The sequence below is a fragment of the Colletotrichum gloeosporioides genome (genome assembly GCF_011800055.1).
Source record: "Colletotrichum gloeosporioides strain Lc1 chromosome Unknown consensus_117, whole genome shotgun sequence".
NCBI lineage: Eukaryota > Fungi > Ascomycota > Sordariomycetes > Glomerellales > Glomerellaceae > Colletotrichum > Colletotrichum gloeosporioides.
The window spans coordinates 1078442-1105129 of NW_025544762.1; the positions used below are offsets into that span (position 1 = coordinate 1078442).

The following is a 26688-nucleotide window of genomic DNA, read 5'->3' on the forward strand; positions in this document are numbered from 1 at the left end:
CCAAGCCCCTGGGCTCCCCTGATCCCCGTTTGACGACCACCTAAGCCTTCTCGTGACCCCTATTCACGCCTTCAGGGTCTTTCCCCCAGGACCCAAGGGAGAAGCCGGAATCTCAAAATGGCGCACTTAGACTATTCGCCTCCTGTCCCCCGCCGTGGAGACATCTCGATATCGACGAACCTGGACAAAGGGAGACCGCAGTACATTGTCTACTTTTGTTTTGCCCACCGCAGTACCACCACACAAAGCATGCCAACCATAACATAAGAAACAAGGATGGCTTCTGTATCGGGTAGCCCACCGATGCTCTACCCGTCCTACCCGCTGTCTTGCAGACGCGCCTTGGCATCCCTCTACCACCGCCGTTCTGCGCCGTCTGCCAAAAGCGGACTTCGGCTTCTGCTAATTTCCAGTTCGGCCGAGGTTCGACTCCACCACCACGTTCTCCATGACGTCTCGAGACTTTGGAGCCTCATTGCTTGTCGGCGCGGCTTTCGACCAGTCCCGCCGCACGATGCCTTCTTGGACTTGGCAGCGAGTCTCGCCCTTTGTCGATATGGAGGATTTCTAATCGAAGCCTAAGGTACACAAACCAAGAGAAACTTCCTTCTCACCGGTGCGCTCGTGCCAGGCGATAAACATCGGCACTTGCAGACGTTTGAGGCTATGCCATCACTATTTTCTCAAATTGTCCACATGCACTGACAAAACTTTTGGTTGCAGGAGACGTCATCCTGGCGCAAAGCCTTATCCAGAGTATTGGGTCCACCGTCCGTCTGAGTTTCGGTCTCCAGTCTCACCTTTCGGCCCGCACGTCTGGTTCTAGACAACTGACAACTTCGAGGTACGAAATAGAGGACACCCCCCAGGTATCGAACGGCGCCCCCGAGGCTGATGGGTCTCCCGGTAGACGACCTCCAACCTTTCACAAGGCACTCCCTCCTGCTGTATCCCGTATCAGTGATCGTCCGCAGCTATCATGTGGATAACTGCGCACCTTCTGCCGTCTGATGATTGATAGGCACCGGGGTTGCACGTCTTCCCGCCGGAGTGGATAATCGGGGCGCATGATCGCGCTGGCCACACTCAAATTTCAATGGAAGCAAGCCGATGGCTCAGCCGAGGCTCGCTGTGGGACAGGCCTAGCAAAGTTTTCCCGTCTCTACGCTACCCATTCTTGGGCTGGACTCCGGCCGGTATCTCCCGCGAACGGGATTACGGGATTACGGTGCCCGGACGCCGTTCATGCTTGGCACCGGCGGCTAGCGGGTCCGGAGGCACGGAGGCAGGTCCATAATTTCGGAGCTGAACCACCGAATGATCCAAAAGGCTAGTGCCGGGCCCTACTTCTTTCATAAAAGAAAGCCGGCTACAGAGATCACGGAAACACATGGCAAAACGGCTGACGAAACGAGAAAACGGCGCTCACTTTGCCATGACCAAGCGAGTGGCCCGGCCCATCTACTAAGCAGACTGCATGCCTTGTTTGCAATCACACTTCCTTGGTATTTCCAATCTTCTGTCGGTCTGGAGCACGATCGACCTGGTAACTTATTCATTTACGACGCATTTGGAAGGGGCTGAACCACTGATAGCGGAGCACGGCGATGGCTTGTCGCGAAACCGATGTGATTCGAGTCACGCCACCGGCCCCTGTCTGCAGGACAGTCGGGACAGTGGGGCCTATTCCCCGTTGCTATCTCCGTGCTTGATCTGAGATTTACTGGGGGATCTATGCAAAGGTGTCGGAGGACTTTCGGCGGCGGCACAAAAACACGTTCATGACCAACCGGCTAACCTCCTTATTCTACAGTGGGCCACTCCCGAAGTGCAGCAACCAGTACGTCCAGCGACGTGGCAGCGACAACAGGCATGGATATAACGACAAGGCTCTGCATTGGGAATGGGCTGACTGTCTCTATCACCAAGCAGCTGGCCAAAGGTGCAATATGATTCCGCCGCGGAACGCATGGGCCCCACTGTCGTAATGAAGATGCTCAACTGGCTTTCAGTCTGCCGCCACGGAACGCATGGAGATAAGCCGATGTAGCTTCTTGTTTCTCCAAGTATCGTGATCTTCGTTCAATGATGTTTCGAGAAACTCACTTGGCGGAGTTGGCCCGCGAAGCTACTTGGCGGGAGGCAGATCTGGGGATCTACGAGGGCAGCATGCCAAGCTTTTCCCCTACGCCCTAGTGGGTTGGCACATGTCAGCTGGAGGCTATGATATCAATCGAGATAATTGACCAGACGATTGACAGTCATTACGAGGAAAAAGTTGGTGGCTGCCAAGGTTGGCCCACGGTTGCACGAGTCAAACCTCTCGAGTTTACGATCACGAAGTGCGTCTTGGCTCCACTGGATTCTTCATTTTTTCCTCTCTTATCTGGAGCTCACAAAGGTGCCTGCCAACTTTTCCACGAGGCCTGCGACGTTCCGCGCTTAACGAGCGCCTAGAAATGCCGCATCGGTTACCTCATGTTTCCACGAGAAGGGAAATAACCCGCCGGTCATCGGTGGGCAGCAAGAAGGGGGGGAAACTTCTATCCCCTTCTCATGATGCTAGCATCTTTCTGCAGCCGGGGCAACCAACGCACGAGTAGCAGGGCTAACAGCGACAACAGCTCAACCAGCCCCCTGAACAATAGGATTATGTGTGTGATATAGTCCTCGTCACCACTTACCCGACTCCCAACCTAAGTCCGCCCTGCTTTTCAGCCTGGAGATGTATAGAGGTAGCAGTCAAAAGTATTCACATATCAGGGGTCCCCTACTAACATACGATTTTTGAGGGTTTTTAGGGTTTTAACTATAGATAATCTTTTACCTAATTTAGTACTAACTTCAGTTAGTTAAAATAAGGATACCTTAACTAAAAATTAGTTTATACTATTATTTTTAACTATACTGTTATTAGTAATTATACCTAAAGAAGAATACTACTAATACTATAATACTAATTAAAAAAAAGGAATAAGATATTAATATATATATAGGGATCTTAACCCTATAGGGGTTAAGCTTAATAACTATTACTAAGATATATAAAGACTTTAAGATATCCTAATATATATTTAACTTAATATACTAAAAAGCTATTAATTAAGAATAAATCTTAGAGGAGGCTATCCTCAAAATATATATTATTAACTCCCCTTAATATAAATACCCTCTGAAAATTATAGAAGACCTAAAGGTTTAAATTATTAATATTCTAACTAAAAACTTATTAATAAAGCAGTACTTAATATAGCAGTTAGCTAATATAATTTACTATATATTTATTAAAGAGAATATAATTATTTTAAAGTTAACTATATATTAATATCTAAAGAGCAAAAGATTTTATAATATTAAATTAATAATTAAGCTAAGCCTTAATAATAAATAAAAAAGATAATATTTTTAATAAGCCCTTTAGTATAGCTCTTAGATAATAGAAGACTAAAAGAGAGTTATATAGAGTAATAAGATAGCTATAATATTAAGGTAGGTCTATAGGAAGTAGAAGGTATAGTATAAGCCTAATAAAATATTTATTACACACTATATATAGTACTAATAAAAGGGTAAATATAAATTAATATTCTAAGTATACTTTTATTAGCATAAAGTTAGACCTTATTATATTTAGCCTCTAGAGACTAAAGCGTAAAAAGAGAGGTACTAATATTAAATAGATTAATATAATAAATACTATAAAGTAGTAGATTAAGCAAAATAAGAAGCTATAGAGGTTATAAGAGTATTACACTTAAAAAGGAAGCTATTAAGGCCTAAATAATAGAAGTATATAGTAAAGATAGGTACTATAGTATAAAGCTTAAAAAAAAGCAGTATTAACTAATATTAGTATTAATATAAAGTTCTAAAGCCTCTTTTTATCACTTTTATAAAGTAATAGTAATATACCTACCTATAAGGGGTTAAAATAATAGTATAAGAAAATAATACTACCCCTCACACTTAGCACTAAAATTAAGAGCTTTAAGTAGTATTAGGTATAAAGTTATTACTATAGCTAATAAACTCTTTAGATCTCTTAGTAATTAAGCTACTATAAATATATCTTAAGCATAAGAAGTACCTTATAAATATTATAAGCTATATAAAGCTAAGCTATATATAAAAAGAAAGATAGAAGAATTTCCCTATTAAAAAGCTATAGTACTTTATAAAGTATATCTAATAAAATATCTAATAAGTAATTAGGTTAAAGGGGGGTAATAAATATAAAGAGGGGGTATTACTACTACTACTAATAAGTAATAAGGAGAAGAAATTAAAAGAAGAGATTATAACCTTTTTAGTAGTAGAGGAGGAGGAATAGTTAGTTATTATTAACGCTAATAACTTATAGTAAGAGGTTATTAATAAGTTTAACGATCTTAACTTAGATTAAGAAGATAGTATAAAGTAGTACTGCTATACTATAGAAGTAGAATAGTCTAAAATTAATAATAATAGCAATTTTAATAGGGAAAATTCTAATTCTAAATAAAAGAGGGTAGAAAAGTTTAAATATAATATTAAATTAATAGTATATCGTTATATTAGGTAGTTATAGTAATATAGCAAAAATTTAGCGTTTTTTTGTAATAGTGGGGGTAGTAAAATTAACTGCGTAGGTTGAGGTAGGGTGGAGGGGTAGTTAGAGGCGCTGGGGGCTAGCGCTGAGGTTTAGCTGGCCTCTGGTTGGCTATACTGTGATTAAAAGTGGGGATGTGTGAATACTTTTGACCGCTACCTCCGTAAGCATCCAGACCGAGTGACTGTTTGTGTGATCAGCAATGCAAAGATTTTTGGCGCGGCCCCATTTGCATCTGTTTTTTCTTCTTCCTTGCGGTGGGGATGGGTTTAAGTCGGACTATTCCGCGCATCCACCTTAAGATGAGCACTCAGACGCGTCGTACGATGGAGCCCCCGATCAGTCATCGCCGTCACGGAGGAGTGGGGACGGTCCACTATTGGGAATCGCGCCGATGCTGAGGCCCGGTGCTGGCCCGGCATCTCGTCACCTCACTTCGGCGTCTGACAGACCAGGACCGCGGTCGGTGATTTTGTTCAGGTGGGCTCAAGCGGTCTGAGCGCCTGGGTGTTTCCGGAGGCTTGATTCCGGGAGATCTCGATTTGCGCGGTCTTTCGTGCCGGGAGAAGGGGAGGGAGTTTCGGTGGTCACGAAAGTAGGCAAATTTCGCTCAAATCAAGGCACGATGGCCCTTGGAAACATGGTCGGAGAAGCTGCTAGGGCTCGTCCGAGTGAGAGAGAACATGCCTTTCCTTGAAAATTCGGTATCACTAGAGATTGCCCGTCACCTCATGTTGACTCTCGTCCTGCATGTGGCCCGCGTCAGTGCCATCACGTAAAACTGCGAAACGTCTGCCTCGCCATGCCTATTGAAGGAACTCGGGTCACCCGAGACGTTCGTATTTACAGCCTCTCGACGACGACGCACACATATGTGGTGTCTTTTCGGCGATTGCAGCACGCACCGCAATGGCCAGGACCGGTATCCCATCTGCGGGCGTTGGAGGCTGGCCAGTAGTTCACCTTCATCGACCGAACCCCGCCAATCAATGCCTGAGACCCCTTTTTTCGTCCCTTTGGACGGCCCCGGCATGGTCGTTGCCGTTTGGTGGTGCTATCTACAGCGTACAAACTTGAAGCTGCGCTCTTCGTCTGGTTTCAAGCAGCTGGGATGGCCCTCATCGTCACGGCTGTCTTTCCGAATAGCCAGGCTACTTTCACGATGGTCTCTCTCATATACTGCCAGCTGAGTCGTAATCTCTCCAACCCCCTCAGGACTAACCCCCTTTGCATCGCCAGTGTCTCTTCATCTGCATTATCCAGGGCATGGGCTTTGAGATGAAAGTCTACAAGTCGAGCGAATGTACCGCCTAAAACAACACACGAGCATCACGAATCACACGAAACAGCCATCTATTGGTTCACAGGGAATTGGGAATGACCCGAAATCAGCGCTTTGAGATTAAAGTCTTTCCACGTCGAACTAATGTCCCGCCTGAATCCAAAGCCACAAAACGAATCACGCGAAACCCCATCCATTGGCCAAGACGAGTCACAAAGGAGGGAGACATACTCAGTTTACGACAACGAAACGAAATCCTGAAAGAGCGTAACCTCCCAGATGCATTTCGGACAAGAAACTTCTCGGCCGAAACACGTAGGAGACGATGCCGTTCTCCCTCTTCTCCTTCCGCGGACGTCCGCGGAGCTGGAGGCGGACGGCTCCGTGGACTTTTCGGCTCCATGCCAAGCCGGTGGAGGGGGCAGAAGTTCTTCACTGACATCTGTACGAAAACGAGGGGAGAAGGTGGTGGTGGTGGTGGTGGTGGTGGTGGTGGTGGTGGTGATAGAGGAGGGGTGGTAAACGCCATACACCCTCAAGCTTGGTACTCACTTTTCGACATAATCAAGATTCGTGGTTTGGGCGGTTTTGATTCGAATCTGCCTTGCATTGGCGGACAATTCTCAAACAGCCGAGGTCGAGAGCTCTCTGTAAAGTTCGTCGCATCTTGCGCGGGAGGGTGGGAGGCCAGAGCTCCTTTTGCCGTACCTTATGTAAAGTCCCTCGGCTTCGCGCAAGGTTCACGGCGATAGGAGCAGGACCTTCCTTCTTTGTGGTGGGATTAAGCTCGGCGACGGCTTGGTTTGCTAATGTGGTGAGGAACGCAAAAGAGTTCGTCGTAAGTTTGATTACGTTTTGAGAGGGAGGGTTTGGGCGCGCATTAGGGAGGATTGCGTAGGCTTGCTGGAGGGGAGGGGTAGTTGCAACGAAGCGCGACTGCGACTGCGAGGCGCAGAGGGTTTGTTGCTGGCAGGTTGTATGAGTGTGTGTGTGAACCCCTCTGGTGGAATACGGGGACGAGATGAATGCCGGATTAGGCTGGACCTCGGCTCTTGTTCACGGTGAGTTTCTAAGGAGGCCTTTATGGGACGGCGATGAGTGAGTTGTAGAGGGTGTTCCTCGGGTGGGCGGGCCGATCGTAACTGGGCCTCGATCGTCTGGTTGATGAATACGGCGCAAAGCTTGCTGGTGAATGCGAAGGTTCGGTGGTCCCGATTCAGCTGTGGTTTCCCGAGGGTAGTCCCGAGGTTTGGAGGTGATTAGATGGCCTTGTTTATGGGTGACTATCGACATCATCGTTGATGTTGATGACTTGCTCTACCGTCGTTGATTCAGGATCATGCAATTCAAGATACGATCGTGGTGTCCGGTCGTCGGCGATGAGTAAAGCGACCATCGGACGGAGGTTGGCTCAAGGACGAGAGCCGAGGCTGAAAATGTGACAATGACGTTTCTGAAAAGTCTTCTAGGTATGAGTTGATGCTTGTCAATCAAGACGCGGTCTAGATACCGGGCGGCGGACTGGTGAGTCTAGTGGGAACAGATAGAATTGGATATGTGGCCTGGATTCTGTGATTGCCTTGAGATCTGGCTGAAAGGAGACTCCTGAGGCCCCATGTTCTATGTGCTGATCGGTCGTGTAGTTCAGGGGCTTGACTTGATGATTGCCTCTCTTCCTCATACCTCATCAGAGTCTTAGACACAATGACTTCCGTCATTCGAGTGAAGTGCTTCACCAAGAGAGTATCTACAACTTGAGAATTGCATCATATCTGGTAAGAAGTGACATTATAAAACACAAACAGCACAGTGGGTTTGCCAGAAAAGTCCGTTGCCTGTCTGTAAAATGCGTGTCTACATATCTTTTGGGTTATTGTCATCATTTACAGTTCAGATACTTCTGCCATTTGGAATCACCACATAAACCTCATCATGACAATTCTGTAGAAACTGGGGTATCAGGTTCCGGTGATCTTTTCGAAGACCTCACAACCGACTTTCAACCTTCTCATGATGACCTATCGCCGAAGCAGGGACTCTATCTTCCGACATCTATGACGAAGCCAATGGAGGAGCAGACACTTAGGATAAACGGCATGACCAACAGCAGAGCTGGGGATGGATCTTGGATTCGCACGATCGTCAGACCAGTTCCCACAATGGTTACTCCAAATACCCATTTCACATGTCTTTGCCCAAAGGTCGTATTCCAAAGCAAGCTGGAAGCATTGGCCCAGAAGAATATCTCAAAAGCAACCAGTTGCGCAATCTGCAATTCGCATGATGGGTTACTTGGTAGGAATCTGAATCGGTGTGGAGGGGTTCGTCGCCATTCTGTCGGGTCGCATGTCTATGTTTTCAGAGTCAGCGAACGCAATGGATTGGTGGCAAGGCGGTGTCCCGTACGGGGAAGTAGTATATCCAGTTTTTCAACCCATCCGCTGAAAAGTTCCTGGCGGTGATGAGAATCCCGAATACCATGAGCCACGCAAGGAGAAGTCGGAGAAATATGGATGGTCTCCAAGAGACAAGGTGCTGGCTGTCGTTTTCATCGAGGTGAATGTTTCGCGAATCCTTGCCATCATGGGGTTTGCGACAGCTCTGTAGCATTCGATCTTCCGTCGGTGGATGGGTGGCTTTTCCGTCATCACTGGCAGAGCCGTGGAGAGTCCTTTCATGCATGGCAAGTCTGGTCGGCGTCAAAATGGCATGGGATCTAATGAAAATGCTCTTGTTATGTCTGTTGGGAAATATCGTTGCGTACGGTTCTAAATGAGTATGGTATGACAGAAGACACGGGAAGTAAGATGATGGAGGTTTAATCAAACAGCTGAGATCGCGAGTTTGGGAACATGCCTCCCACTCCTTTCAGGTTGGCGCAAAGAACCACAGTGACTGGACTGGGCGTCCCGTTCAGGCTGCCAAGATGTGCAAGTAGCAGGGGAGAGTGTTGCCCGAAAATCGCGCCTCAAACACTCTCACCTTTGATTCGCCGCGAATTCTGTGATGGCGTCCACTCAGAAGTCAATCAAATACGCAATGTTGCTGCAGTTGTGTGGCGAGGCATGCGGGATTCCCTCGGCGTTTCCCATTTTCAAGGCGAACCCGGGCGAACTTACGATGCGAAGACGAGAAATTGACGAGCTAGCCTTTGTCCGATTACCGTTGACGCGCGAAATCCTACCCGGTTTTCTGCTTCAACCCCAAGACCGTTATCATCACGCCCGCTTACCGTCGCAGCAGTTTCTCGCAATCTTCACACATCAACACTGTTCGATCAACTCTTTTCTCTCGCCCACCCACGTCTGACTATTTGTTGTGATACATCATTTGAGAAAGACCACCATCGATGGCATCCGAGTTTAGTCTTAACAAGCCTTGTCATCTTCCGCCGTCACCTACGCTTGCCCCATATCACCCTAATTTGCCAGTTCACGATCTGGCTCTGCAACGCAGAGACTGTACCTGTACGATGTCTGCAGGTGGAGTAATCTTCCAACTCAAATCAATCATCGCAGTCATCACTGCCACTTTTGCGACCCAAGAAAGGAGGCACGCTTGGGCGTCACCTGTGTCTCTCGTGTTCGTCATGATAGCCCTTGGTTTGATGTTGGTTCTCTGCTAATTTCTCTGTTTAGTTGCCTTTTGCTTTGGACGTTCATCACTATAGGGCTTTTCTTCTATCACCAGGCATTCCTGCTGAGGTAAATCCTCCCCAATTGCTAGATCTCGCCGTGGCATGCCCTAATACTTACTCGCGACGTAGAAGAACAATTCCCAGCATAGTCACAATCGTAGTGCCGACTCTGACCTGGGCTCTTGTAGTCTACAACGAAAGTTTCGATATCGGTCGTGCCGTCTATTTCCTCCCCGCCTTCATAGAACTCGGGCTCGTCTCCCTCGTTGTCTCCAAAAAGGACAACCTCTCGAAATCTTCGCGAGATGATGACCGCGTAAGCTCAAAGATGGGGCGCAGCGAGCCCCATGTCTTCGTTGAGGCACAAAATGCGTAGGCCGCCAACAGGCCGATTGGGAATACCCAGAGGCAGAAACATACATAGGCCAAGATCAACATCTTAAATCACCAGCATCTGTCAATCAACTCAAAAGGGACAGTGAGGACTGCCTGCCCTTGCCCAAAAGCAGCCGCGCGGGGGCTGGAGTGTACCCCGAATCATGACTTCCGTCACGAGCCAACCCAAAAAGAGAGAAACTTTGGACTACCGGAAAGAAGCCACTGGAATAATGCGGTACGGAGACAGCAGGGTGCCCTGGGAACAATTGTGACCTTTGGCCCTCACCTCAAACAGCCCGAGATACGATCTATTAACTGGGAACAGCTGCTGGCCGAGGTTGAAGGCACCTATGCTGGCCTCGTTAGGGTCATATTCGACGGCAAACGCATCAAGGCGGGCAATGCTCACACGGCTGACAAGCTTGAAAGCAATTGCATCGAGGTGTGAACCGCAAACAGGGCCAACAATGCCACCTACAGATTCGACAAGGAGAAGAGGCAGCTTGTGATTCTCTCGCACTGCACTTTCCTCAATGTGCACCACGATCTCTTTCTGGCATCACAGCAGCCATCTGCTGAACCAGCTACGCTGCATCTAGCAAGCAAGTTTGGGATACCTACTCATGTGTGGCGCCACGGGTTCCCAGAGATTATGGCGCTCCAAATGATTGAGGTTATGGATAATACTCATCACGATCCTCTATTATTGCGGGCTGTGGGATGATAGAACTATCACTTGATAGGTCAAAATAAGTTTGAAAATCATCAGAAGAAGGATCTCTCACGAACACAGAGCCCGTAGAAGCGAGCCGTATTTTCATTGGATCGGGACATGGGTGGTCACGCCGCCTTGGCGCACTAAGATACATCAATTACACCAATCAACATCTGTACGAGCTTTCAGGATAGATCGGCTGTTCAAGAAGATTCTGACTGTGAAACATCCTGCCAGCCTGATTCTGTTCCCCCTCACTGTTCGTTTTCTTACCAACATTCGTCCCCGATATTCGCGCATCGTGGTATGGTCCTCCACGACGCCGATCACGAGCGGTGATCCATTAGATTTCGCGACTGCCCCCTGAGCTTTCAGCTCAAGGCATGAATCGGACTTTTTCATCAAGAGCAGCCACCATAATTTCTTCTTGGCGAACTTCTATCGCATTCCTGCCCAGCCTTCTCCGCTAGCAGTCCCCAGCCTTCCCAGGATCAAAGCCACGATGGCCGAAGTCATAGGAATTGTGGGCAGCGTCGTAGGCATACTGGCAGGGGCAGAGTTGGCCTACCAAAAACTCAAGTCGATAAAGGGGCTACCCGAAGCGTTTTCCGAAGTCGCGCTTAGAGTGCCGCTTGCTCAACAAATCCTCCGCGATGTCGAGGATCGATCTCGAGAGGCCTTGGAAGAGGCCGCTATGGCGGTCCTCCCCATCGTCAAGTCTTGCAAAGGGAACGCCGAGGCTCTGAAGACAACATTGGAGAAGCTTGACCCCGGAGAAACTACATTGGCATGGAATCAGCAAGTGGACAGATACATGTCTCTGATCAAGAGTCGCGGCAAGAAAGGACGTGTCGAAGACCTCTTGAAGAAGATTTTTCAGGATATTTACACACTGGCGAGTCACCATGCAATTAAATCGGCAAGCTCGGAGCAACTCGACAGGCTGAAGGAAGCCATTGAGAAAGTTGGGGAGGTCAGGAAATCGGTCCCAGATGAGCTGCTGGAAGGTGGCACCAGGGTCAGCATCTCTCATGGGGGGCAAGGACCTATGTTGAATCAAGTCGGCGACTACACCACGACGTGGAACAATTTTGGTTCTGGAAACATCAACAACATTAGCGGAGACGCCCATTTTGGGCCGACATTAGGTCAGTAGAAATTCAGATTCATCACCACTAGTACACACTGCCGGCTGAGGAATCTCTAATGCACGTCGTGATCAATAATGTGCTCCAAGCACCTAACTTCGCAGTCAACAATGCTAACAAATCTCCGCCTACAGCCCAGAAAAGACGAGAGGTTTTGCGCGATCTCAACTGCTCTTCTTACGAGGATCATAAGGATCGGAACCCTGAGGCTATGCCCAAAACATGCGCGTGGTTCACCAAGCACCCAACCTTCCAAAGCTGGATCGCCAGCCCGATAGAGAGGTTTCTCTGGGTCTCTGCAGACCCTGGCTGCGGCAAGTCCGTTCTGGCAAAACACATGATCGATCGCGAACTGAAGACGTCAAGAGTTATCTACTTCTTTTTCAAAGATGGTTTGGACGATCAAGACAATGCAGAAAGCGCATTGAAGTGTTTGATACATCAACTTTTGAAAGGAGACTCCAGTCTGTTCACAGATGAAGTGCTCAAGTCTTTTGAAGAACTCGGCCCGAAAAGGTTTGCAGCTTTCAGCAGCCTCTGGGATATCTTCACTCAGATATCTACCCATGCCGTCAACACTATCTGTATCATGGACGGTTTGGACGAATGCGAGGCTTCAGGATGGTCGAGGATGGCAAAGGCACTCGGCGATCTTTACGAAAACGGCAAGATTAACATGCGTTTCATCTTGTTCAGCCGGCCTTATAGCCAAATTCGAAGAGCAATACGAAAAGGTCGAATACCCCACATTAACCTCCGTGGAGAAGACGAAATCGAAATCGGCAAGATCTCAACGGAAATCGACATCGTCATAAGACAAAAGGTGAAAGCCCTGTTACAGGAATCAAGACTCAGCAAAGAGGAGTACGAGAAAGTTGTTCAAAGACTCACGAAGGTGAGAAACAGAACGTATCTCTGGATTCATGTCATTTGTGACATGCTTGAAACCCTCGAACGTGTCGAAAGCAACAGTCTAGAAGGGTTCCTTGACCGTCTTCCCGAAACGGTCGAAGATGCGTATGACAAGATCCTGCGTCAAAGCGCAGATGTTCAAGTAGCTAGGACAATATTGCATATTGTTGTCGCTGCTGCAAGACCCTTATCAGTGGAAGAGATGGCCATGGCCATGGCTGTCAACGGCCATCAATCATTCGAAGGTGAATTCTCTGTCATGAGAACTGATGCATTTGTCGAAGGCATGAGAAACATATGTGGGCTGTTTGTGGTCGTTATTCAGAAAAACGTCCACTTGATACATCAAACGGCAAGAGAATTTCTCACTCGGGATGTTCCGCATGGGCGTCGTCTCGAATGGGAGGCATGTTTGAACTCAAAGGAGTCAAACCGAATCATTGCAAGGATTTGTGTCTGGTACCTTCTCAACATTGGTCACCAGTGTCCTCCGGTGATACGGAATGACCCAAAAACACTAGCTTCCTTTGCAAAACGACATGTGCTGTTTGACTACGCCGCAAGGCACTGGGCTTCTCACTGTCGACCATCGAAGGTGGAAGAAAACTCGAACCTAAGCCGCGAGATATGCAAACTTTGCGACACAAAATGGAGGGGCTTCATGAATTGGTACCTTTACTATGAGTGCTTCGAAGACCCACGTCTCGGTGCCTATCCCAGCCCGCACAAATTGGCTTCACATCTCGGCATCGGTTGTGTGATTAAGGCGGTACTTGCAGAAAGCGTATCTACGCTTCCGGCAGAACAGAGCTCCGGTTCCCGGACCCCGCTGTTCCGTGCTACTACTTCTGGCTCCCATAACATCGTTAAAATGATTTTCAAGAGGAGAAGTAAACACCGGGTGCCCACAGATCTCGAACACCTTAGTACTGGCGAGACTCTGATAATCGCATCCAACAACGGCTTGGATTCCGTTGTGGAAACAGTTCTGAGAAATGGCAGGAGAGATGTCCATGAGCAAGACGCGAGAACTGCACTGATGGGTGCCGTGGAAGGAGGACACGATTCGATCGTCAGATTGCTCCTTTCCAGCGAAGCCAATGGCAACACGACATTTCTCAGGAAACCAAAGAGATGGAAATTTCAAACCTATCGTCAAGATGCTCTTCGACTAGCATCAAAGAGGGGGCGCCAAACAACGGTGAAGATAATTCTCGAATCTGGCAAGATAGAACTGAATGTCGAGGACCTCATGGAGACAATAAGACATGGATACGCGGACATCGTAAGTATGCTGTTGGAAACTGATAAAGTCTATCTGAACTCACAAGATCGAATCGGAAGCACGCCACTTTCATGCGCAGCAGCTCATGGACATGTAGATGTCGCGAAGTTGCTTTTGGACACTGGTGAAGTCGACGTGAACTCACAAGATTGTGACGGAAACACGCCACTGTTTTCAGCATTGGAGAACACGAGCTTCAAAATTGTTGAGATGCTTCTAGCAACTGACAATATTGATACGAATGCGCGAAACAAAAGGGGCGAGACCCTTCTTGCCGTTGCAGTCAAGAAAGGCTGCGCAGATGTGGTCAGTTTGCTGCTAACTGTCGACAACATACGTGAAAACCACTTGAATCCGGAGCTTGTCTCATCTGCTGCAATGACAAACGACTTATCACTCTTTAGAATCCTCCACGAGAAAGGGGATGCTGAGCTTGGCATGTCGAGCTCAGAAATACAGGAAGAAAGCCCATTCGATGTCGCTCTTAACTCCGGGGCAAACAGGGTGTTCGAATATCTGCTCGATGCTGGACGACTAGATGTAAATTACGAGTTCAAGTTCGCAGGGAGAACTCCACCTCGCGACAAATGCCGCTCCACACTTCTCATACGAGCTGTAGAAAGAGGCCAGCTCGACATTGTGAGAACCTTACTCTCAAGAAAGGCGGATGTCAACTTGACATCAAGCACAAATGGCGCAACAGCTCTTTCGACTGCAGTGGAATGTTTTCAAGTAGACGTTGTGAAAACATTACTCCAGGTGGAAGGACTGGATCTCAGTTTGAGATGTCAGGAAGGTTGGACGACACGTCTGCTAGCCAGAATACTCCATGATCGCCGTCCGCCATTCAACAAATACAGCCGCAAAATGAGGGAAATCATTCTCTGTCTGGACGACTACGTACGATCCATGCCGGATGGCGGGGAGGCGTTGCAGAATCTGGAAAGGAGCATCATTGACAACGAGGGGATTGAGCTGGTTAATACGGGTGTGTATTCTGAAGCGTTTGGTACCGCGTAATACGACATCAGAAGGCAAGGCACAGAAGTTCACGCACCGGGTCGGTGTCAGACAATGTATTCCAAGCGGATGGCTACTACAAATACTCTGAAGGCAATAGGCGAACATCCATGTGTCGAGCATTGAGTCAAAAAGCGTCTACTCGTGGATATCCACGGTATGTATGGTTACCGAAGCCGCCGGTAGCCCGATTGATCTTAATACTCCGTGGATGGGGAGCGCCTTGTGCTAGATTGCCCTATTAGCAGTTTTAATTTTGCTTTGTCATGTAGGTGCTTTAGAAATTGACAGAAGCGTTCACTATGAAGAACGAGACCGCCTAATTTTCCCATGCTAGAGCGACTCATTTTCCTGTGGCTATACTCTAACTTACCGTCGTCGTCGCTTCTATTATCGTTGCTTGTGTCGTCGCCGTCGTTATTGTTATTATAGTCGTCTTCGTCGTCGCTATCGCTATCGCTGCCGCTACTATCGTCTTCGGTAGGAGTAATCATATGCACAGGATATATAGCCGCGCCCACACAAGCAACTCAGGCACCCGCCCTCTAAAACAAGCCTAATTTAGACTATACTGTGGCACTGTCGTCTTCATTGCCATCGTCGCATCTACTATATGCTCTCGTTGAATTCGTATGACGTCCTCCCAGGTCACTACCTTGGCCAGCCAATCTAACTGATCAGAGAGATTAGCTAGGTGAGCCTAAGAAATTCACAAAACTAGGAGATCTGACCACAAAGTCCCCCGTGATAGCTTTGTGCGAATGCCGCGAGTGTCGGCGGCACCGGCATCGCCAACCGGCGGCGGCATTGCGTCACGTCGCCGGTGGTACATCGGATGCCCCACTTCGGTGAGGGGCCGAACCGGCATGGTGGGCTTCTGGAAGCTGTGCTGTCAGCATGAATAATCCAATTCTCAGCGGTCCAACTGCGAAAATTTCTATCGAATCACCACCTGCAGCCAACCGCCCCGCTGCCCCGTGCGTTGCCGCCTTAGGTAAGTGCTTAGACAGCTTCGCGGGGAGCATGTGTAAGACCCCTACAGTAGGTAGCCTGCGCCGGTACTGGCAACAGATATAAGCGGCAGATGAGATTTGCAAATGCTGAACAAGTATTTCAAACCAATTTCCAAGTTGATTCTCGCTCCTGCTAGCTTCTCCATATCGCGAAGATCCGAACAGAAACACAAGTATATATGCCTCGCCTCGCGACACTCACTGCGATTTTCGCTGTTTTCATTTCCATCATCATCTTCAACGCTCAACTCAAGAGCTTCATCACCGATCTTACAGCCCCACTTCTCAAGACGAACACCACTGCCAACATCACATCTCCAGAGCCAGAGTCTATGCTCAACGCAGTCAAGAACACAATGTCCAAGACCCTCCACCACGCAAAGATCACCCCGCACCGGAGCGGCACTCGCGGCCACTCCGACCATGGGTGGCTCAACACCTACCACAGCTTCTCCTTCGCCGACTGGTACGACCCGCGCTTCAACAACTTCGGCGCCCTTCGCGTGCTCAACGAGGACCGCGTCAAGGCCAACAGCGGCTTCCCGACGCACCCGCACCGCGACTTTGAGATCTTCAGCTACATCCTCTCGGGCGAGCTGACGCACCGCGACTCCATGCTGCAGAAGGGCAGCGAGGGCGCCCAGAGCGACAAGTTCTACCGCATGCACCGCGGCGACGTCCAGTTCACCACAGGCGGCACCGGCATCGCGCACTCCGAGATGAACGAGCACGCCCGCGACACGGTGCACTTCCTGCAGATCTGGGCCATCCCGTGGAAGCGCGGGCTGCCGCCTACGTACCACACCCGCCACTTCGCCGAGGAGGAGAAGCGCAAGGGCTTTGTGAAGATTCTCTCGCCGCTGAAGGCCGGCCCGGAGGCCACGCTTGCGGAGGAGAAGGCGGCGGAGCCGTCTATCCCGGACACCATCCCGATCCACGCGGACTTCGTCATGGGCGCTGGTATTATTGAGCCCAACAAGGCTTTTGAGTGGAACGTCGGCGCCAAGGTCACGCAGCAGACGAAGCGCAAGGTATTCGTTCACTTGCCGATGACCAAGGGCGGCAAGGCCAAGATTCGCATCGACGGTCGCGATGACGCCGTCCTGTCGGAGGGTGACGGTGCATTCGTGGATGCGGTCAATGCAGGCGACAAGTTGAATGTGGAGAGCATTGGAGAGGCCGATGCCGAGGTTGTTGTTTTGGATACGGCGTAGACATTGGGCGGATATACCACGGCAAGATAGACTTTGTTTGAGCGATTAGCATGTCACATTTACATACCAATACAAAAGATTGAATAAGCTCTGAGGCTAGCTGCGATTGATTGCCAATGTGACCGAAAAAGCCACTGAATGACGATGCGCTGAGCACAGCTGAAGGACCTGGGCAGTGACGTGCGACCTGCTCCGATGAGATGGGATGAAATGCTTGATCGCACACGCGTACGCAGGGTAGAACAGATGGAATTCAGACGATATCCGTCATCGTCTTCGCCTTTCTGCGGGATGCTAATTTTGGTGGTCGCCAAGTTATCTCCCACTTTACGGTGAGGGTTGTTTCATCGCCAGTCAGTCGGTTGCAGCCACTCTATGTGAACCGCACATGGGTGCGCCGCAGATAGAGAAACGGTCCATCTCGAGCCGCATTTGGCGCCGCGCAGCAACGTTAATAGAGTGGTGATATATCGGAGGTGCAATGTGAAGCTGACGATGTTGAGAATAAGCAGTGATGAGAGAAAGATGGTTCACCACGGTGAAGGCGAGAAACATGATCAGTCATACAGTGCACACAGTCGTCCATACAGTAGCGTAAACTGAGTTTGGTGACCAACAGACAGTGCGAAGTGACGCAAAAATGTGGTGCGGGGGATGCTTGACAAATCAAGCTTCAATTTTTCACCCAAGACTTTTCCCAAACTCACCATCTCGCATTTTTCCGCCACTGAGGCCATTCGCACAGGAGACCACAAAACAGGATCTCCCAGCCTTTCCGCCTCACCGTCTCCCAAAATGCATCTCCAACCCATCGACAACACGGAAATAGAGCCCTTCACCATCGCCATGGATCCCGACCCCCGGCTCAACCCCGCCATGGAAGCGCAGCAGGACCCCTTCGACGACGTCTGGGGCTCCGCGCCAGGCTCGCCAACCATCGTGGCCCTCGACGCACCCGCGGGCGCGCACCCGTCAGACATGCCAAGGCTGCAGGCCGAACACACGACCGCCGGCTACCGCGAGGGCGTCACCGCCGCCAAGGCCACGAGCATCCAGGCAGGCTTCGACGAGGGCTTCAGCCTGGGCGCCGAGATCGGGTCCCTCGCGGGCCAGCTCCTGGGCCAGCTCGAAGGAATCGCCCACGCCTTAGATGATGGCGGCCAGGGAGATGAGGCCGTCGCGAAGGATGCGCGACGGGCCCTCGACGAGGCCAAAGCTGAGCTCAAGACTGACTCGATCTTTACGCCTGCCTTCTGGAATACCGACGGCACCTGGAAGTTCCACGTCGAGAAATCATCGTCATCGAGCGATGAAGAAATTCTCTTCTCCGACGTGGCTCGTGCCCATCCCCTCATTCAGAAGTGGACAAAGGCCGTAGATGCCGAGATTGAGCGATGGGGCATCGAACTCAATGCCATCGGCGACGCAGAAGACCACGAGAGACAGCCCAGCCCGGAGCGGGTGCCGAGCTCTGTGGTACCGCAGACGAAGAAGGCGCTGGACTGGTGAAGTTTTCTTTGCTAGCGTCTGCTCAGGAGCACGGGCACCCAACATCGCCTTCTATTCCCCATCCAGCCTTCATGCGAATGAGGCATCGGGCCGAGCGGGTCTCTGTATGCGAGATCTCAGCTACGGCGCCGCTGGCCCTACAGGAGCACATCGCTCCAGGATGCACACACAAAAGATCGATGCAGTTTCTAGTAAGTTGTCTTTGGATGGCTATGCAAGGTGGGAACCCATGATGCTAACCGCCCATAGCTGAACAAATTGCCGTAATATTACGGGTGTGTTATGACTCGGCTCTTTGATCTCCCCAGAAGACGAGGAATCCCTCTCTTTACGGCTAGAGCCGAGTTAAATCGGACTCACGAGAGGGGGTCCCTTCGCAGGAAAAACACACTTTCTCGTCTCAGGTGTGGCGAGTGGTGGCCTCTTAGTCCAGCCGCAAGCGCAACGGCTGTGGCGTCAAGCCAGCCCACGAAACGAGGTGTCCCATGGCTCGGGTGGCTTTCTCGTTCTCTTCGCTGCATTTCCTATTTTTGAAAGAGGCCTGCTAGGTTAGGCTTCTTCGGGTGAATCCTGCAAGCCAAGGGAATGTTTGGATGAAATGTGGTCATGCCGCATGTCAGCGTCGCTGACAGGAAACCAAATAGTTTCGAGATGCAGAGGAACGAAAGCAGCAATGCCCCTAATCTGAAGAAACAAAGTGAACTTTCGAACTTTGCTTCTGTCTGTCTTGCCTGTTCTGCCGCATAAATGAGGATTCGCATGAACCTTTCCCACGTCAACAGAGTACTATCGAAAGATCGCCCGGCGAAATTTGCAGTCCATTAAGCGCTGATGCTAAGCAAGAGGTCATCGCCCTCCTATGGGCCCTATGAGAACTAGCGATATCCCATCGGGGCCGTGAGGCCACCACTCTTGACATCATCCAACCCTCCATCACAAACTTCGGAGTTCGCGAAAAGAAAGAAAAAAGGGGTGACAGGAAGTTTCCCAGAACGTCCCTGGCTGCTTTGACCTTGGAAATTGGCCAAAATCATGGGAGAGGGGCCTGTGGTGTTTCGAAAGTTCGGATGATGGGCTGTGCTGCCTCACATACCGTAGTAATGGAGGGGGGCACCGGGTCCCATACTTAGTCGAAGTCTCTTTAAGCTCACCACCTTGCTGCAAGGAACCAACCCGCGCCACTTTAGCGCGCCTCCTGGTACCTCCTGGTTTGTCGGACGACGTGACATCGCCCACCCGCACCTGGGCGAATCCGGAAGCTGTTGGTTGGCTACTGGGCTCTCTCTCTCTCTCTCTCTCTCTCTCTCTGCTGTTCCTGTTAGTTAGACTACCACTACTTTTTCCCGCGCAGGGATCACGTCCAATCTGCCGACAGAGGGCCCAGCACCGTCCCTGCATCACGACCATGCGCAACAACAATGGCTGCGCCCATCCCCCAGCTTTCGCCTACTAGTGGCCTTCTTTCTTTTTCCTTCCGAGGAGAGAATGGAGAAATAGCCCTGGCGCAACTAGACCGGCCCTTCCCCGGCACACCCAAATGGCGTTTAGCCCAACGTCGTGCTCGACCACCTCCTCACCCGTATCCGTACCTGTCGTCCCAAATTGAGTCCAACGCAATTTCAGCCAGGCCACACTCTATCTAGGACGTTCCTTGTGATCACGTCCCCTCTCTCGCCCCTGGATGATCGACTAGCACCCACGAACCGTTTGGTCCAATCGCGTCGATCTTAGGATACCGATGGAGGGCTGCGGGTTAGGTAGTATCTTTCTTTCTGAAGCCCCATGTCCGCAGCCCCTCGTAGCCTTAGCAGCACTCTCTATGGCGGAAGAAATGACATGATGAAATCGAACTAGGCCATCATGGGCGCGACTCAGCCTGGGCCCCACGAGTCTATTCGAGGAAGGGGCGGCCTTCTCCCGGCTTACATCGTCATTATTCCCCTTTCAGCGTATGTACGACGGGGAGGAGGGAAAAGATTCAAAAGGACGGCTCTTCACCCTGTTTGTTCTGCTCTCTTTCCCTACCTCCTCTCTTCAGTATCTCTGATACCCTTACACTCACTAATAATCTGCAATACCAACTCTTTCCCCCTCTCCTTCTATCACTCCTTCATAGAACACCCCTCGTCACTCTCTTTCGAGGTTTATTCTCATACATACCCCTATACACAAACATCCACACACACATCACAATGCGTTACTCTACCATCGCAGCCCTCAGCTTCGCCGTCGTCGCCCAGGCCACCTGGGACGGCAAGTTCAGCTACCCCCCCGGCATCGAGCCCCTCGGCCTGACCGGCAGCGCGGACTTCAGCGTCAAGACCTTCGGCCCCATCTCGGCGCCCCCGGCCGACTGCATCTCCGTCTGGCACCCTCCCCACCCGGACGTCTACATCGACGACTGCGACTCCGACAAGGAGCACGGCTGGCACTGGGTCCACCCCGGAAAGCCCAAGTGGGGCAAGCCCGGCCACGGCAAGTGTGACAAGGACGGCAACAACTGCGGCGACAAGGGCGGCGACAAGGGCGGAGATAAGGGCGGCGACAAGGGCGGCGACAAGTGCGACAAGGACGGCAAGTGCGGCGACAAGGGCGGCGACAAGACCAAGGACCACGACAAGCCCGAGAAGACCGAGACGCCGCCCCAGCCCACCGACACCCCCGACGAGCCGGAGCAGCCCGAGCCCACCACCACCCCGCAGTGGAAGTGGACCACCTCCACCATCACCCAGACCGCCGTCCACACCGTCATCTCCTGCGCCCCCGAGGTCACCAACTGCCCCGGCAACGGCGGCGGCAACGGCGGCACCGCCTACAAGACCGTCACCGTCCCCGCCGTCGTGACCATCTGCCCCGTCCCCGTCAACCCGGCCCCGGCCCCCTCCGCGCCCCCCGCCGCTCCCCCCGCGGCCCCTACCACCGCCGTCGAGCAGCCCGCCCCCAGCGCGCCCGCTCCCCCGGCTACCCTCTCCTCCGTCGTCATTCCCCCGGTATCTGCTCCTCCCGCCGCGCCCCCGGCCGCCACCACCACCAAGCCCGCCGACATCGGCACCGTCACCAAGCCCAACCCCACGGCCACCACCAGCCGCGCCGTCGTCACCGCCGCCGCTGCTCCCAACGCCCAGCGCGCCGGCGGCGTGGTCCTCGCCGCCGTCGCCGCTGCCGCCGCCTTCATCTGAACAACACACAAAAACCTGCAATAATCACACACTTAGACTTGCACAACTTTTTATGAGATTTTTGGCTGTTTTTTTCTTGTTCAATTCAAAGGGGGTGTATAGACGGGGTAAAGGGTTTTCTCATGCGGACACACACATCAATGATATCAAAGGCAAACGGGACACATGGGGAAATGGGAATTAACTTTGGGAATGACAAACGGGGTTAACTTGGACGGGTTGGGTTGGCTCTTTCTTCCTCTGGGACTTTCACGCTGAGAGAAGCGCGGAGGGGGGGAATGGGGGGCACTCTGGCGTCTAAACACCCAACTTAATTAGTTTAAGGCTAATATAATGGGTTCTGGTTCTTTTTTTACAACTTCTCTCTGCTTCTCCGCGACGATTTGCTTTAGCGTAACTCAACGGTGACTCCAAATCTCGCACTGACTTTTCAAACGGTCTTGTGGCGGCGCCGTTCCCTTGCGAAGTCTTCGAAGGAGCTGTCTCATCTCCGTGGTGTCCCCGATGGCGAATGGCGGTGAAATTTCCCCAGGTTTCTCTTTTGCCGTTGGAGGTTGCGATCGGCCGAAAGCTCGTCTGAAGAGTCTGGGGGATCGACATATTGGGTAGCTCATTTCCCCCGCGCGATCTGCTCCGTCCGAACTCGTGGGAACCTGGTCTTAATTGGGAATCCCCAAGGTTTTGCGGCCGGAGAGGACCGAGTTGGCTGCATAGCGCTGCAGATTATGGTCAATATGCTTATATTTGTGTCAGAGCGTGGCCCGGACGATCCGGAGACAACGTGAGTCGGGGTCGGGCTTCGCCTAGACTGATAGAGCTTTGCGATTATAGTTTGCAGTGTTCTCTTCGTTGATTGCTGCACCTCATCTGTAATATTGGGGTTCCATGCGGTTCTTGAAGGGTCGGAGTATCTCGTGACAAGCCCCTATCGTTGGCCACGGTGTCGGTGGTCTTGGAGTTCGCAGACATCTCGTTTCTGTGTATCGATGTTTGCAGATATCATCGACAAGCCCGCCCTGATCGAACAATCAAGTCTGCGCTTTGAGAGACCGGTATTGACAATATCCACTTCCTGTCCTGGTCTCATGTGCGTGTCAGACACTTGGCGACGTCTTCGACGCGACGGCTCTCTCCAAGCAACTCTCGCGTGATCTCTCGGTCTCTTCCACCGCTGCCGAGAACGACAACTTTTTGGATTTGCCCATCCTCGCTCATGACCAATCTGCCCGATCTGCCGTCGGCCCACTCAAGGCTGATCTGCTTCCCTTCGCCATCTGCTGCACTGATACTGACCACAGCCTGCTCCGACTCGTCCTCTCGTGGACCGCCGCGTAGCCCGGCCGCTCTTTGCAGGTCGCCAATGACAGCAATACGATTGTGGTAACGGACAATCTCCCTCCTCAGCGTCCGGACAAAGCGCGACAGGTCCTGCGTCGTCTGCCGCTCGGCATCGGCTGGTCTCGGAGGGGGCAAGTGTCGCGCAGCGAGTCCTGAGAGCGGTATGCAGACGGGGACGGTATGGCGGTGCACTCGCAGGTGCCGCGAGTCCTTGTACGGCCGGTTGAGCATTACGTAGAATGGTCTTCGGAAGCGCGCGTCGGCCATGAGCTCGATGCGGATGCCGAGGACGTTGCCGTGGTCGACGGCGTTCGGGTCGGGATCTTGGACCTTGAAGGTCGTGACGGTTGCGCATGTGCGGTAGAGGCATTGCTGGTCGTGCGCGTCTTGGGCTTTCGATCGGGAGATGATCTCTTCGCGGTCCGGTTTCGATTTGGAGGGCAGCGCCAGCGCGCCGCGATTGTGGTCGGCTTCTTTGAGGGCTTGTCGCGTCGACTCAGACGACATCAAAGCCGTCGCCTGGATTTTAACGTCCTTTTTCAAAGATTTGACTGTCGCATTGTGAGTTAGCAGCTTACACGGAGCAATTCGACATGCAACCTACGTCTGGCTTTGAGGTCTTTGATCTCTTGGTTGAGGGCCTCGGCAACCGCGTCTTGCGGTTGCGGTTCAGCCGACATGGCGCTCGCTGATCTCTGTTGAAGACAATGTGTGATGATTTCTTGAGACAAGCTTCAATGCGTGGTGGTCACAATGACGCGATTGAAGGCGTTCTATGCGGCGACGCGTCTGAGAAGTAGACATTCGTTGCCGAGAAGCGCAAATCAACAAAACATCATCCGACCGGGCCATCGTGCCGTGGTGGAATACGACCTCTGACCTGCGGGGGCTTATCTAATCTGGTATCTTATCAGCCCGCCAGTTCTCCATTTTAGGCATGGCGCCAGGGGTCCCCCAAGGCAGCTCCCTTCGGGTGGCTTTCCAGCAGCGGAGTGGAGTGAGTCGGCGACTGGAACTGAGGTGGACGAGGATAAGCTTCTTTGCTGCGCCTGCTCCCCCGTCCCGTCTCTTTCTTCTCTGTTCGCCAAGTATCGTCGCAATCAAGAACACAGCACCTTCGCCTTCTTGCTCTGCTTCGGTAAATCCTCTCCGCGTCTCAGTCCACTTGGACTTGGGTCTCTTTTTTTTCTGTCATATTATTTCTCCTCATTGAAAAACCTTCTTACAGTCATTTACTGGAGCCTAATAAAGCGGCCCGCCGACCATTATTCATTCATTGTTGTTGCCACAGCCTTTTCCCCAAAAAGTGTCAAAGGCCACGGTTGCGCTTCCCGTCCACTCGTCCCGGGACACATACACATCGCCTTTCTCGCGCGCACTCCTACCAAACCAACACCCGACCGCACACACTTTGCGCGTCCCGCTGCTTAGCGCTTCTTCCGCTTGTCACTGGTTTCCAGCTGCTTTTTAAGCAGTGTCGCCTTGACTCCCACGGACTCTGCTCCACCCCGCCTTCGACCTTATCTCGATCCGTCCTCGAAACCCAAACTTTTTGTCCTCACGACTCTCGACTTGTCGCACAAAGTCTTCCAACCTCTGTTTCTAACCTCTACATACTACTGTTTCTTTCCAACTACTCCACGCTGCTCCCCACCCTACGACTACGCCGCAGATCCGCGATTACCAAGCACAAATGAGCGTCCGAACCCGCCGGAACAAGTCCACGAAGCGCAAAGCTTTGGCCGATCTTGCCGTCGACACAGACGGCACCAACGGCCACGCCAACGGCGATATGAATCAGAACAACGTTGAATACCGGCGGAAGACGACAGCCCCCGGCTCCGACACCGTCACCGCGAACCTCATGGCGCGCGAATCCTTCACCCTCGACGACCCCGTCCCCAAGACGCCCATCGCGAACAACCATGGCTTCTTCGAGCTGCCCGTGCAAGACCAGCGCAACTTTCTCCTGTTGGTGCTGCTGTACTTTTTGCAGGGTGTGCCCATGGGTCTCGCTGGCGGCTCCGTGCCGTTCCTCATGAAGGACCACATGTCATACAGCGAGATTGGAATCTTCAGTCTGGCGTCGTATCCCTACTCGCTGAAGCTCCTGTGGAGCCCGATCGTCGATGCGGTATGGAGCCCCAAGGTTGGGCGCAGAAAGAGCTGGATTCTCCCCATCCAGCTGCTCTCTGGTCTGGGAATGCTGTGGCTCGGCTCGACCGTCGAGAACATGATGGCTACGACTGGAAAGCCCGGTGGCCCGACTGTGTGGAACTTCACTGGGTGGTGGTTCTTCTTGGTGTTTATGTGCGCCACTCAAGATATTGCCGTAGACGGCTGGGCCCTGACTCTACTGACTCCCGGGAATGTCTCGTATGCTTCCACTGCGCAAACTGTTGGTCTGACTGCCGGCCACTTCCTGTCCTACACGGTGTTCTTGGCGTTCAACTCCAAGGACTTTGCCAACCGCTACTTCCGCAGCACCCCGCTTGACACGGGCTTGATGAACCTTGGCGGCTATCTTACCTTCTGGGGCTGGGCCTACATTGCCATTACCATCGGCCTGTCTCTGTTCAAGCGCGAGGAGAAGACCAAGAACGAGGACGGCATCTGGGACGTGTACAAGATCATGTGGGGCGTTCTCAAGCTCAAGAACATCCAGACCATCATCATCGTCCATCTCATCGCCAAGATCGGTTTCCAGGCTAACGATGCCGTCACCAACCTCAAGCTCATTGATAAGGGCTTTGGCCAGGAGAACATGGCTCTGACTGTTCTGATCGACTTTCCCTTTGAGATTGCGCTGGGGTACTACGCCGGGAAGTGGTCGCAAGAGTACACCCCGATGCGTCTGTGGTGCTGGGGCTTCATGGGCCGTCTCGTCGCGGCTCTGATTGCACAGTTCACCGTCACAATCTTCCCCGCCGGCGGCGTGACTTCTTGGTACATGCTTGTTGTCATTGGAGAGCACGTGTTCTCGACCTTCACCAACACCGTCATGTTCGTCGCCGTCTCGGCGTTCCACGCTAGAATCGCAGACCCCGTCATTGGCGGCACTTACATGACACTGCTGGCCACGTAAGTTTTCTCTCTATCCGTTTGTCTTCTTGACACTAACATACATCAGCGTCTGCAACCTTGGCGGCACCTTCCCGCGCTTCTTCGTTCTCCGTCTCGTCGACTACTTCACCGTCGCAACGTGCCACCCCGGTAACCCCGCCGACATCGACGCCCTCAAGGGTCCCGTCGTCACCGACCCCTTCTCGTGCTCTCTCCAGCCGGACAAGGAGCGCTGCGTCAAGGGAGGCGGCACGTGCGACATGGTGCGCGACGGATACTACTTCGTCAACATCATCTGCGTCGTCTTTGGCGTCGTCACCTTCATGCTGTACATCCGTCCCAAGGTCCTGCACCTGCAGTCGCTGCCCATGAGGGCCTGGCGTCTGTCAAACTCCTCCCGGCAATAG

General features: G+C 51.7%; 6 protein-coding genes across 6 annotated transcripts; 5 read left to right on the plus strand and 1 right to left on the minus strand.

Moving 5' to 3' along the window:
• Nucleotides 1-11102: 11102 nt before the first annotated feature.
• GCG54_00009241 (uncharacterized protein) lies at nucleotides 11103-14564 on the plus strand (the record flags this gene model as incomplete). The annotated part of the gene is made up of 4 exons (XM_045409189.1): nucleotides 11103-11748; nucleotides 11883-13206; nucleotides 13381-14485; nucleotides 14511-14564. The coding sequence occupies 4 exons, from the start codon at nucleotides 11103-11105 to the stop codon at nucleotides 14562-14564; spliced, it is 3129 nt and encodes a 1042-aa protein (XP_045256434.1).
• A 1593-nt stretch (nucleotides 14565-16157) lies between these two features.
• Nucleotides 16158-17192, plus strand: GCG54_00009242 (putative quercetin 2 3-dioxygenase; the record flags this gene model as incomplete). Its single annotated transcript, XM_045409190.1, has 1 exon — nucleotides 16158-17192. One exon carries the CDS (start codon nucleotides 16158-16160, stop codon nucleotides 17190-17192), a length of 1035 nt encoding a protein of 344 aa, XP_045256435.1.
• A 795-nt stretch (nucleotides 17193-17987) lies between these two features.
• On the plus strand, nucleotides 17988-18701 carry GCG54_00009243 (uncharacterized protein; the record flags this gene model as incomplete). Its single annotated transcript, XM_045409191.1, has 1 exon — nucleotides 17988-18701. The coding sequence occupies one exon, from the start codon at nucleotides 17988-17990 to the stop codon at nucleotides 18699-18701; it is 714 nt and encodes a 237-aa protein (XP_045256436.1).
• Nucleotides 18702-20893: 2192 nt separating this feature from the next.
• GCG54_00009244 (uncharacterized protein) lies at nucleotides 20894-21880 on the plus strand (the record flags this gene model as incomplete). Its single annotated transcript, XM_045409192.1, has 1 exon — nucleotides 20894-21880. The coding sequence occupies one exon, from the start codon at nucleotides 20894-20896 to the stop codon at nucleotides 21878-21880; it is 987 nt and encodes a 328-aa protein (XP_045256437.1).
• Nucleotides 21881-22963: 1083 nt separating this feature from the next.
• On the minus strand, nucleotides 22964-23898 carry GCG54_00009245 (uncharacterized protein; the record flags this gene model as incomplete). Its single annotated transcript, XM_045409193.1, has 2 exons — nucleotides 22964-23769; nucleotides 23823-23898. The coding sequence occupies 2 exons, from the start codon at nucleotides 23896-23898 to the stop codon at nucleotides 22964-22966; spliced, it is 882 nt and encodes a 293-aa protein (XP_045256438.1).
• A 1013-nt stretch (nucleotides 23899-24911) lies between these two features.
• GCG54_00009246 (uncharacterized protein) lies at nucleotides 24912-26688 on the plus strand (the record flags this gene model as incomplete). Its single annotated transcript, XM_045409194.1, has 2 exons — nucleotides 24912-26299; nucleotides 26349-26688. 2 exons carry the CDS (start codon nucleotides 24912-24914, stop codon nucleotides 26686-26688), a joined length of 1728 nt encoding a protein of 575 aa, XP_045256439.1.